Genomic DNA, 12840 nt, shown 5'->3' with positions numbered 1-12840 from the left:
CATGTTGTCATTATGAGGTTTTGTTTGCAGAATTTTGAGGAAAACAATGAATTGAATCAATTTTGGAATAAGGCTGTAACAACAAAATGTGGAAAAAGTAAAGTGCTGTGAAAACTATTTGCATTGAATGTCTCCTGAAAATGTCCCTTTCTACAAAGCTCGTACTGAATCGATTCCACAATACAGGAGTCGACTCCCATTGCTAATTGTTTGGGAATAAGTGAGTCGATTCCTTTTATTGGGGATCAACTCCCAGCCAAAACAAAGATGTCAGACTTGTTTGAGAGCGCAGAGAGGGGGAAATCAGGACATGTTATCATTTGGAATTTTTCCCACATTTTATAGATCTTATATGCTTTGACTAAGTCTTATTGTAAGCGATATTTGGAGGAGATCTGGTTGTGTAGTCCTTGAGAAATTTGGACGCAGCCGTCAGGTTTTTGAGGGAGAAGACCTTTATTTTAGGGTGTTAGCTCACGGTACGGAGCAGGGACGGGTTTTAAGGTCGGATGAAACTCTAAAAACGGGGTTGAGGAAGCAGATCTGGGCTTCCCTGAGTCATCTTATTGCTGATATAAAAGGAGAGACTCACCGGCGGGAACAGCAGCGGTTCTGCCCGGACATCATCGGTGTAACACTCGGTAAGCTAACCCTGGTTCTAACTCGATATATACATTTTTATCATAAACTAAATAAAAAAAAAACGTTAATTACGACACATAGTCATTAATTTTATTCTTAATGACTAAACTTTACAATGAAAGTAAGCAAGTATAGCGGTATTGTATAGGTAATAACTAGCTAGTTAGACGGCTAGTCAAGTCAAGCTAGCCATATAGAGCAATAATAGAGCTGAAATTATGGTTCAATGGAGTTTTGTTGTGTGTAAATATTATATATTACACAAAATGCTTGTGTTTATAGGATTCAATTTCTTTTACGTTGCTGCTGTGAAGAAATAACATTTCCATGATCAGGGTCATGATCAGTGGCTTTAGGTTTAGGCCAGTGAATACAATACCAGCACCACACCCAAGCCACAGACACACAAACACACACACACACACACACACACACACACACACAGACAGACAGACACATATATACATCATGGCAAACTGCAAACACAGCTGAAATAATATCAGCACTTGACGCCATTTTATACCTGCTGTGATCCCACATTCAGGATCATAAAAATCCATGTCTCGCCCATGTCTGGGATTGAGAATATACCTGCACCTGTGTACATGCTTGGTAGAGTATGTTTATAGTGGATTACAGACAGATCCCGGAAATAATTACATTTCTGCAGTGGTCTGTACAAAATTTGTGTGTGTGTGTACATATATATATATATATATATATATATATATATATATATATATATATATATATATATATGAGAGAGAGAGAGAGAGAATTATTTAATTGAAATTAATCTTAATTTAATAACAAATATTGGCAGGTAAATAGAAAAGAAAATCATTTTAAAATAATCGTGTTAGATGAACTTTGAACCGACATTAGAAAAAGCAGATTTTATCACTATTTATTATTGAACACAAGCCTCTCACTTCGGCTTCATTGGCCATGACAATGTTTGTTTGTTTTTATTATAAACAGTGCCATCACTTAGGCTACAATAACCGACATTTGTTTTATTATTGAACACAAGCCTTTCACTTCAATGGCCATGGTTTTATTACCAGTGAACATACGCCTGTCCTTTACACTACAGTGGTCATAATTTACAGAAACCATTAAACTGATCTCATTTCATATTTAACCAGTTTCTAAGAGAAGCTAATATAAAGTACGGAACGTCTTGACGGTAGTTTGTAGGTTGTATCAGAGGACACAATTTGAAATGCATTCGTTAACTGTTTGTCCTACACAATATTAAGTCAATTACGACTATTTAGATATCGTATGTGGTAGTGTTTCTGAAGATATATTTAATTTCAGCAGTCTGGATGGCTTTACGTCCTTAACTAATAAAAAAAAAAAAAAAAAAGAAAACGGAAAAACTTGTATGTCTGGCATTTTTCTAACCAGACTTTTTTTTGACTCATTGCAGTGTTCAGACTCAAAATGTGAATTACAGATGAGGTGAAATCGGGTTCTGAGTTTATTGCACGTTTTCTCAGCTGGTGGGTGACGTTTCAGACTCTGTTCGGTTGGGATGAAGAAAAATCTTGATTCAGTGGCACATCTGTGCAACATCTGCGTGCTGCCGGCGTCAAACTCGAATTACAGAATTTCAGCGGTTTAGAAAAACGAATCACAAACACAGACGTGCAGTTTGAGAAATAAGACTGTTGGATTTGCAAAAAAGTGTCGTGTCCATCTAATGAAACGAACAGAAGTCCTCCAGGTGGATTTATCTTTCACAACACACACCACCAGCATCCGGCAGCTGGATAGAATGACCGGGATAAAACAGCTGGAATAAACATTATACCTAATTTTTAAAAAAAAAATTTAACCTCTAAAGGCAGATTTTGTGTTTTGTGTAATCTCACTAAATGACCTTGCGGACAAAACTGTGCGTGTGGGAAGAGGCGTAATCACATTTCACAGAGCGCCAGCTGAAATTCTCTTCATCTTCATTAAGAGTGAGAACGTTTTAGTAAATCAAATGAAAGTTCAAATGAAACGGCTGATCGAAATGAAATGAAACGGAATAGCTGTGGGTACATAAACCAGGAGAGGTATACACACACACACACACACACACACACACACACACACACACACACACACTTCCTCCTGAATCAGCTGTGTGTCTCTGTTTTACTGCATGATGTCAGTGATTGTATAAGATGTGGTATTGTTTAGTGCCTGACACGTCGCGAGCCGCATGTCATCGAGTTTCCACAATGCAGTGTAAACAGATTGTTTATTTGGTGTTTATTTCTCCCTTTCTTTAGATCTCCTTCCCCAGCCCCAGTAAACTCCACCTTCTCTCCGATTGACCTCCTCCGTTCTTTGTTTTGGGGTTTTTTTGGGGGGGAAATGGCAGCTAATAAACCTAAGACGTCAAACTCCCTTGCCCTCCACAAAGTGATAATGGTGGGCAGCGGCGGAGTGGGCAAATCCGCGCTGACGCTCCAGTTCATGTACGACGAGGTAGGATTTCATTCTGGTAGATACGTGCCGTTATTTATTTGAACGATGTTGTATGTTGAACCACACAGTGTTTAACGTGGCTTTAAGGCTCTATATGACAAAAAGTATGTGGACACTCGATTATCTACCCTGGATAATAAATTCATTATAAATTCCACTTCACTGCAAGTAAGAGGCTGAAATCTGCTCCGACACGATAAAGCACAAAATGACAAACTGGAGTGAAAGAATTTGTGTCCTGCACAAACCCTAACCTCAACCCTGGTGAACACCTTTGGGATTTACCTGAGGCACCGACTGAACCCCAGACCTGATACAACATGGGTGCTTGATCTCAATAATGTTTGTGTGCCACACACCAAAACCTAATGTACAGCTTTACAGAAAGGTGGAGCTTCTAACAGCGAAAGGGAGATAAATCTGGAATGGAATAACAAACAAGCAGATATGTATGTTATCGTTAGGTGCCTACATACTTTTAGCCTCATATTGTGTTTAACGTGTGAGGAATAGAGCGCACAAGCTTGTGCTTTTGTAGAAAACTCCATGGCTTCTCTACTTATTTCTCGTATTTATTCTCTCTCAGTTTGTGGAAGACTATGAGCCCACTAAAGCCGACAGCTACAGGAAGAAAGTGGTACTGGATGGAGAGGAGGTGCAGATCGATATTCTGGACACAGCAGGGCAAGAAGACTACGCTGCTATTCGGGATAACTACTTCCGTAGCGGAGAGGGCTTCCTCTGCGTGTTCTCAATCACCGAATCCGAGTCTTTCGCTGCCACCGCAGACTTCAGGTTCGGAAAACACCCGAGAGTTTGAAAACCTAATAATTTTTTTAAAAGGCCTTTTCCTTTGTTCTTTAGCAGATTGTGTAATGCTCTGAATGATCCTGTGCATCCTTGTTGCAGAGAGCAAATCCTTCGAGTGAAGGAAGACGAAAACGTGCCCTTCCTGCTGGTCGGAAATAAGTCCGACCTGGAGGACCGGAGGCAGGTGGGAGCGGAGGAAGCCAAAAACCGAGCCGATCAGTGGGGCGTCAGCTACGTGGAGACCTCCGCCAAAACCCGGGCCAACGTCGACAAGGTTCGCGGATTTCATTTAATTAGAGGTCGCACCAATATGGGTTTTTTCCTCTGACCAATAGCAATATTTAGGAATGATGAGAAATTTATGATGGCGATTTTAGTGCATTAGATGCTCCGACCTCTGATATTAAACATATGTTTGCGCGTCCTTGCAGGTGTTTTTCGACCTCATGCGAGGAATCAGAGCCAGGAAAATGGAGGAAGGCAAGGAGAACGGGAAAAATAAAAGGAAGAGCTTAATGAAGAGGATTCGGGAGAGATGTTGTATTTTATAATGATTGACTTTTTTTTTTTTTCGCACCGTGATGTCACGTCCTCCTATTTTCAATATCTGTCTGATTACAGCTCGTTTTGTTTGACCTTCCCTCAAGGGACAGAGAATCAGGTATGTACGTGTGTACTCGAGACTGATACGAAGCGATTTCCTTATTTAAATATACATAGTCACTACTAGAGTTATAGCATTAAAAAAAACTTTCAGGCTGGTTTTCCTAACAGTTAGTGCACATTTTTGGTTTAATCCTACAGGAAGTGGATGCAAAGTAGGAAGAATGTGAACGGTTTTAAACATGACCGATTTTAACCAGGTCACAGGTTAGGGGGCAAACAAAAGGGAAAAGAAACACAGGAGGAAATAACAACGTTAAACAGAATAGGAAATATTTCCTTTGTAAGATTCCGGCACGTCTATTTTATTCTTGTGTGCAGTCAGTAACGTCACACACAGTCCCACCCCTACCCCGGCCCCTGAGATCTGCGTAGCTGATGCTAACTAGGGCCTGGTGCTATTTTTATGGTTACAATGCGGATTTTTATTTTCAATAAATAGCGCAAAATATATCGATCAAAAAAAGATTGAGATTAAAGTTGTAGCAATACGAGAATAAAGTCAGGTGCCGAGCGTGCGGTGTTCGACTCCTTCGATGTGGATTTCTTCATCATCGTCCTCACAATCGTTTGAGAAACAACAAACTCATCGTATAGCACGCAGCTGTAACCAACAACATCCTTGGAGTCAGACTGCACAAAAGAGGCAATTTCCTCAACGTCTGTCTGGTTTTCTTCTGAATAAATTAAGCTTCCTACAGAACCACCACAGTGTCAGTTTACTGATTATAACTCTGAAGCACCAAAGGAAAAGATTTTATCTTATTGCTAAATCCTAACCTACAGTAGGATTTAACCAAATCCTCTATATATATTTTATGCAAAACAGCATACAAAATATTACCACTTTATTCTCATATTGCTACAAATATATTCTTGTAATCTTTAAAAAAAAATTAAACATGGCACTAAAACACCATCCTACAGAGCAACACTGTTCTAGGGGTAAAAAAAACAAAACAAATAGAACTCAACAGCACCCGAGCCAGCAGGTCTATTCATTACTGTTATGGAATCTATTGCTGAAATATACTTTATCCATGTTTGGATCAATGCCGGAATATAATCAGTTTATGGATAGTAGTTTAATTTTCTAACGATGTGCCGACAACAAAAATCCTAGAGAGAAAAAACACGATTGTTTTTCCTGCACATGAAGTTTTTTGCAACATGTCTGTAGTATAAACAGGAAGGATGCAATTGAAGTAAAAATATGTGGCCTTGCTGTTCTGCCAAGATCCTTAAATCTAATCACTGGAGGCAAAAAAAAGCCCCTTAATTTCCATGTTGAAAAATTTCTCGATTCATTACGAACCCCTTTCTCCTTATCGAAAAAAAAAACTCGGAAGAAATAAGCTTTTCAAACAAGTGATTAAACGAGTGCCTTGGCTTAAATCACCAAACCACTTTTAAATGTGACACTACTTCAATGTTCCCCCCCTTAATTCAAACACTAGCTTTCGATTCACAAGCCTTATTTACCTCAGCACACTCAGAGTGAGGATAAAGAGGAAGAAGTGCCTCGTTTGTTTGAATGCGCTGCATTTATAAAGGGTGTAAACTTCATTACATTCAATATATCAGTTAAACACTAAACCTGTGGGAATCGTTTGAGAATCGTTATCAACTCAAAAACTAATAGAAAATTTGTTCTGAAACTCGATGGGTTTCTAAATCTGTAGGAGGAGCTCAGGGGAAGTCGTTTCCAGTTTGGCTGTGAGACACGGGACTGTGCATGAGTCTGAGGTGAACACAAAATAATATGGAGGAAATATTCTTTAAAAAAAAAGAGATTGTGAAGAGCAGGAAAAAATGTGGGAAGTCTATCTAATGCTCCAGTATCTGGTGAGATTCTAACACAGTGGTTCGCCTTTTTTTTTTTTTTTTTTTTTACTAAAATTTCATGTCATGAAACCACAAAAAAATAAAATTTGATTAAGTGACTTTTGCACAGTTTCGTTTGAACAATCAGACATTTTTCCTTCTTCCCCAACGGCCAACATCAGACTTCCTCTGTTCATGATTTATATTTAGAAACAATATTCTCTCCATCATAGAAAGGGCTGTTTTCTTTCTTTTCTTAAATCGTTCACAAGCTCTCAAAGTTCTCAGTGCATTAACATTTATTATAATTTTTTATTTATTTTTAAAGAAGGAAGGAAATGAAGGAAAGTGCTGCAGATGTGGTGACATCCTTTACAGCCTGATGTGGTTTAGAATGAATTATCTGTGATATATAATTATACGGTGTTGTAACACGATGTGCACCTCGGCTTTAATTTGAACGACCGGTCGTGCTAACTCGGATGCACTAAAAGTCCTGGATCGTTTTCGTAACCTGTGGATTATACTTTTTTTTTTAGCGTAATAACTAACTTCACTCTGCGATCGCCGGTACACGGGGTAATGACGCTGAAACGCCGTGTGCTCTGCTGAAGCCCTTGGGTACTTTCTGTTCTGAAATGTGATGTTAACTAAAGCGTCTGTTAACCCGGAGCCAATATATTAAAATACAAGAGTTTATATGATTAAGTTTTGTGGCTGGTGTCGTTCTTGCATATCCGTCTAGTGCAAATATTCGGCTGTGTTGTTTATAATAAGAAATTCTGGGTTGTCCCCAAAATGATCAGATTGTTTCCACAAAGAAGTCAGACGATTTGAGTAACTGAAATATTAACATTTATCAATGCTGAAAGGATAAAAAGAAAAATACAGAAAGCAATCGGGTCTCAATTTTTTTAAAAACATTTAAGGATATAAAATTGACAGTCTGCTTTTTTTCTTTCTGTGGAGCAAAAAGACACTTCCAAGTTAAACAATTCATTAAATTATAATCAGATTGAAAACACCAAAGGGTTTAAATGAACCCCCCGAATAAACTCAAGGCGCGTTCACGTTTAGAAAATCCTGAGTGTTAAAAAAAACTAATTCGTTCCTAAATTTTTCTTTTCTTAATAAAACAAGACATCTGAACTCAAACTAAAAACAAAAGCCCCAAAAAATTTTACAGACTGTACAAACTTACAATAAAATTCCTAGAAAAGTTTGTGCTGGTTGAGTTGATTAACAGCATGGGGTCAGAGGTAGATCAGACCTCTGGATGTTCCTTACACACAGTGACACGTCCATCAGACTCCAGCTAATCATCCAGGAGAATCGTTACCTCGTTAATAACTATTCCAGATCATTCCCTCATGAGGAAGCTCGGATATGATTCAGTTTGTACTGTATGTGGTGTAAACAATACAATGGGGATCTAACAGATCTGGTGTATTGTAACGTGTCAGAGTGTGTGTATGCGCCGGTCCGGATTCTAATAAGCATGTACCAAAATACAACAGGATCTAGATTTCCAGGAGATATAAAAGACAGTAAGTGTTGGAAGTGTAATTGATGCTGGCGTGTCCATCTTTTTTTTTTTTTTGTCCAAACTACGAGCCGTGTTTGGCCAAAATTCTTCCCAAAAAAAAAAGGAGGAAAGAAAAACGTAGTTTTAAGCGGTTGGGGTTTTGTTGTAGTACCTCCCTGTCCTGCCTGTGTGTGTGGCCTGCTGGAAGCTGCATTTGGACCGGGTCTGGGTCACTGAAACGGGCTGGAGGTTTGCCCATGGGTCCTGAAGCATGGACGCTTTGTAATATCTATCCGTATCGTTCGAGCTTCTCTCCCTGCCGTATGGCGTCGACGTCCATGAGGAACCCTTTAGGAGACAATTTACATCGCTTGAATCTTTTCATGTAATAAATAAGCAAATAAATACATAAATAAAAAGGATTTATAATAAAAAAATAGGGTTTATAATCTGTTTAACTCTAATCCGAGATAGAAAGAGTTAGTGGTGTGTGGTGGTGAACAAAAAATCTTTTTTTTTTAAACGATAATTAGACGATATTTTGCTGAGTGTGTTATGAACAACCGTGGACAGCAAGACTCCTTTATATTCTTTCAATTCTTACATTTAATTGGTCAATTAGATTAACAAGACCTTTTGGCCAAGCAAATGAATTCAATATTTTATAAAAGAAATGTATTAATAGCTGATTTCTGGAGAGAAGAAAATGCCCCGTGTGTGATATTAATTATATGAAATGTTACAGATGTACACATTTTCTGGCATATGTTGAATTTTGTGATCATTTAAAAGCATTTATATAAAACTGAATCAAAAAACGCACTGAATCTAAACTACTATACTTCATCACGTGACGCACGCGTCGGTGTGTGTTGTTTCGGGTTGTGCGATAATGTCGTTACAACAACAATTACGATATTATTGTAGACGGTACATACCGTACACACTAATAAGTGCATGTTTGATATCGAAAAAAGGGGAAATTGTACTGATCTATACTTCTTTAGTGTCGTGAATTGTACGAATACTTTTACAAGAGCATCACTTCTACATCCTACAGAATTCAAATCAAAACAGTGAAAATAATCACTGTGACTTGTTCAGAGTTTGGTGCCCTGTTTCTCCGAGAATGATTAAAAAGCCTGGTTCAGGCTCCGGGTCTCTACCTGATATCCGCTGTGCGCTCCGGGACTCTGATAAGGCGACTGTCTGTAATTAGGACTACCGTTCGATCCGCCCGGTGTTTGTCCCGCGGATTTACGGTTATATATCCCTCCACCACCTCCTCCTCCTCCTCTATTACCGCTAAACTCTCTGGGCGGTGTGTGTGTTCCAGGAGAGCCGCCATACGACCCGAATCTGGGTCTATACGGCCCGTTTTGGAAAGCCCAGGGCGGCGAGGGAAACCTGCATCCCCCTGTCCTGTCCAAAGCGGGCGATGGCGTCCGGAATCCTCCGCCTCTCTGACCGCCTGATGGATGCTGGGATCGGAAATGTGGTCGCTGCATTGTGTCTGATGAAATTGCTTTAAAACGGATTTAATCACAAAAAAAAGCTCAACGAGTCTAATAAAGAAACACGCCGTTTTAGGACCGAAAACAAACTGCGCTGACCCGGAACAGGAAACAATAACAATTAGCTGGATGTCTGGTGATGCTAAATGCTATTACAGCGCGTATATATCTTTTCTAAAACTATATCGAATCAAATTCAACAGTAAATTTCCATAAAATGCATTTAGACAATAGATAAAGTAAAAGAAAAAAAATAATAAAAATGTTTCCCCACTGTATTCCTACACTTCCGGGTTTGTCGCGAATGATACTGTACTACAATACAGTACAACAACAAAAAGTGTCCGTCCTAAACATAAACCAAGGGTAAAATCAGTTCCGCAGCCCAACCGCGTTCTAAATGTTCTTATTTTCTGCGCTCCTCAGTCGATCCAAATGGCTCCAAATGTTATTTGTAAATTTCTAGAACATCTCCACGCCGTCTTTCCACAAGAACACGTCCTGCACAGACCACATTCCCGGCGTAAAGGCAAAAACTCCTCCCATCTCACCTGCACGTCTTTAAAATAAAAAAAAAAAAGACACCGAGGAAACCGCACGGCATTGTGGGTAGCGGAAGTCTGGCTTTATATTAATGTCCCAAATTATTCTATTAACATATTTCTTTACAAATCTCTTAAAAGAGTAAAGTGTATATTCAAACATATTTACATTAACATTTATTTATAAGCAAAATTCATTTTACAGTAACAAGTATGTTTGGTTGCAGTCTTAAGAAACTACTTTTCTTTTTTTTTAGAGATAAAATGTAAAATAATAAATACATAATAAATAAATAAAATTATAGACTAATGTACTTGTGTGTTGCACCTTCTCAGAGCAAGTTTTACTCTAAAATGTAAATACAAATAAATTAAATCTGTAGCCAGTAAAATAAACATGTAGCAACAGAAAACAGGTAAATATAGAGATTATGTATTATTACTAATTGGTTTCTACGCTGCAAATAAATCAGGCATGAGTCCTCAAGGGTAATAAGAGTATATTTAGAAAATCAAACCAAATATAATTATTTATGTAGTTAAAAGACTATGATTTAAGGATATTGAAAGCCCTTTTTCACACTATAGTATACAGTTTTTTTTCACACATACAGTATGTAAAACACAAAACTTTTTTACTTCTTCGTCGGCTCAGGTTTCTGTCATTTGTGAGTTTCCTCCATGTTCCCTAGTTTCTTCCAATCTCTCCAAAACAGCTGTAGGAGGGTAAACGATTCGAAATTGTTTGTGGTCCTATGAATGTTTAAAACGTGCAGCAGCAGTTAACAGGTACAGATACAAGTAAGTTTGACAACATCTCTCTATGATAAAACCTCACAAACGACCAAATAACTTTATCTCCAAAAGTGGGGAAATTAATAGTTTATTATTTATTTAATGTCCTCAATAAATCAATCATTGGGAAAAGTTTCAGCAGTTAAGAAAATTAAACCTCACACACAATTTCGGTAGCACCTCGAAAAATTCTTTGTTGGAAGAAAGTTAACAGGCCCATTATCACCTCCAGACAGGAAGAGGAACACCACAGACCTGGGCTCTTATTCTCACCTCAACCTATTCACACCTTTGTGCTTTAATCAGACACTGAATTCTGTCCATGCAACGGGATTTAAATTTGCAAAAATATTTAACTGGATTTTATCAAAATAATTAACAAGAAAAATGTGTTGCAAAAATACAATTCAAAAATCCCTAATGCAATACCACATACTCGCCACTAGGAACCACTGTTGTTCACGTTTCAAAATTTTTGATTATTTTCAGTGAGTTTAGTTAAAATATTCAATAATTGGTTTTCTTTAAATGTATATTTAAGGTATTTGTCAGACCCCCTTAACCAGAGCGACTTACATTTTTCTCATTAATATAATTTATGTAATTGTGCGGCGGAGTGGTTAAGGGCCTTGTTCATAGGCCCATGAGTTTGATCTTGAACTCATGAGCTTCATCCCAAGTTCAATTCTTTAACCACTAAGCTACCACCATCTTTGCTTAAATACCCCAAAAAACATCTAATCAAATCTTGCTCTACCTTTAAGCAAACAAAAATCACATATAAATAATGTCCTTAGCATGAATGCTAGTTAACAGCATTGATCTCCTGTAGTTTTTACTCCTTTGAAAGCGAAATATGGCAGAAAGTAACCTCATAGAAATTGGTGTCAATAAACATTAAATAGAATAAACTCTATATTGCCAAACGTTTGCGGACACCAGGTCATAAGTACGGTATGTGCTTTTTGAGCATTGGATTCCACATTTCGTCCCAATTTGCTTGTCTATTCCCCTCCACTCTTCTGGGCAGATGTTCTACTAGATTTTGGAGTGTGTTTGTGGACATTTGTGTTCATCAGCTATAAGGGTGTTAGTAAAGTCAGGTATTGATGTAGGTGAGAAGCTGAGGAGGACTGGGGTGCAGTCAGTGTTCACATTCATCCCAAAGGTGTTCAGTAGTGTTGAGATCAGAGCTCTATAACAGGAGATCTTCCTCTCCACACCATGTAAACCAGATCTTTATGATTTGCTTTTTGAAGTAGTTAAAACAAAGGTTTTGTTCTCATGTTAATTGCATCAGAAATCAATCAATGTTTTGACTCATTAATGTTATTCTCTTAATATATCGGCGTGTTAAGAATAACATTCGAGTCACATAAACTGATTAAGTAAAGAGTTTTGTGACAAAAATGACAATTTTAGTCTGGGATAAACTTCAGTACATTTAAAAGCAAATACTTTTGTACTTTTACTCAAATGAGTGTGTTTAAAGGGACATTTTTACTTTTACTGGAGTCACATTTTACAGAATGTATCTCTACTTTAACTCAACTACATGGTTTCTGTTCTTCGTCCACCACTAAAAATAAAAACCTCCGAGGACCCCTGAATGATTTGTATTTTGCAGCTTATAAACCCCATCATAAAAAATGCTTTAACTGTATATCAATATAAGCATCTTTCTCTCTCTCTCTCTCTCTCTCTCTCTCTCTCTCTCTCTCTCAAGTGACCCAATTCAATTTTGTTCTTACTCATATGAAGGTCAGCTTCTCTCCCATCACTGTACTCAATAAAAAAGAATGACCATGAACCATGACCATGACCAGTGCCACAAATGCACAAATACCCCAAAACAAAGCACTGACACAATTCAGCTCAGATTTGTGCTTTGTCATGGCTTCCTTGTAGATGTGACACAGGGGTTTATGGGACAGAAAAGAAGGTGTAAGATATTACGGGCTGATTGTCTAAACAATGGACAGCACAGACAAGCTTTACCATCTCATCAGTGTTCCAGGCAGTGACCTCTTTCCTGTTT

General features: G+C 38.1%; 2 protein-coding genes across 2 annotated transcripts; one reads left to right on the top strand and one right to left on the bottom strand.

Annotated features, from left to right (window-relative positions):
- The first annotated feature begins 228 nt into the window (after positions 1-228).
- ralab (v-ral simian leukemia viral oncogene homolog Ab (ras related)) lies at positions 229-5308 on the top strand. Its single transcript, XM_046876339.1, has 5 exons — positions 229-641; positions 2931-3129; positions 3716-3924; positions 4039-4213; positions 4371-5308. The coding sequence occupies exons 2-5, from the start codon at positions 3016-3018 to the stop codon at positions 4488-4490; spliced, it is 618 nt and encodes a 205-aa protein (XP_046732295.1). The 5' UTR covers positions 229-641; positions 2931-3015; the 3' UTR covers positions 4491-5308.
- A 1165-nt stretch (positions 5309-6473) lies between these two features.
- On the bottom strand, positions 6474-10027 carry LOC124402914 (M-phase specific PLK1 interacting protein). Its single transcript, XM_046876340.1, has 2 exons — positions 9118-10027; positions 6474-8299 (listed from the first exon to the last, which is right to left on the bottom strand). The coding sequence occupies exons 1-2, from the start codon at positions 9457-9459 to the stop codon at positions 8096-8098; spliced, it is 546 nt and encodes a 181-aa protein (XP_046732296.1). The 5' UTR covers positions 9460-10027; the 3' UTR covers positions 6474-8095.
- Positions 10028-12840: the final 2813 nt, after the last annotated feature.

This window comes from Silurus meridionalis, chromosome 20 (assembly GCF_014805685.1).
Source record: "Silurus meridionalis isolate SWU-2019-XX chromosome 20, ASM1480568v1, whole genome shotgun sequence".
Classification (NCBI taxonomy): Eukaryota; Metazoa; Chordata; class Actinopteri; order Siluriformes; family Siluridae; genus Silurus; species Silurus meridionalis.
Note: the sequence above shows the minus strand (reverse complement) of the source record. Positions and strands in the feature narration are given on the sequence as shown.

Coding starts and splice junctions, on each gene's coding strand:
- LOC124402914 (XM_046876340.1), bottom strand. CDS start 9,459: ATGCAGCGACCACATTTCCGATCCCAGCATCCATCAGGCGGTCAGAGA. Junction 8,300..9,117: donor GAGCGCACAGCGGATATCAG/GTAGAGACCCGG, acceptor TGTCTCCTAAAG/GGTTCCTCATGGACGTCGAC.
- ralab (XM_046876339.1), top strand. CDS start 3,016: ATGGCAGCTAATAAACCTAAGACGTCAAACTCCCTTGCCCTCCACAAA. Junction 3,925..4,038: donor GCTGCCACCGCAGACTTCAG/GTTCGGAAAACA, acceptor TCCTTGTTGCAG/AGAGCAAATCCTTCGAGTGA. Junction 4,214..4,370: donor CCCGGGCCAACGTCGACAAG/GTTCGCGGATTT, acceptor GCGTCCTTGCAG/GTGTTTTTCGACCTCATGCG.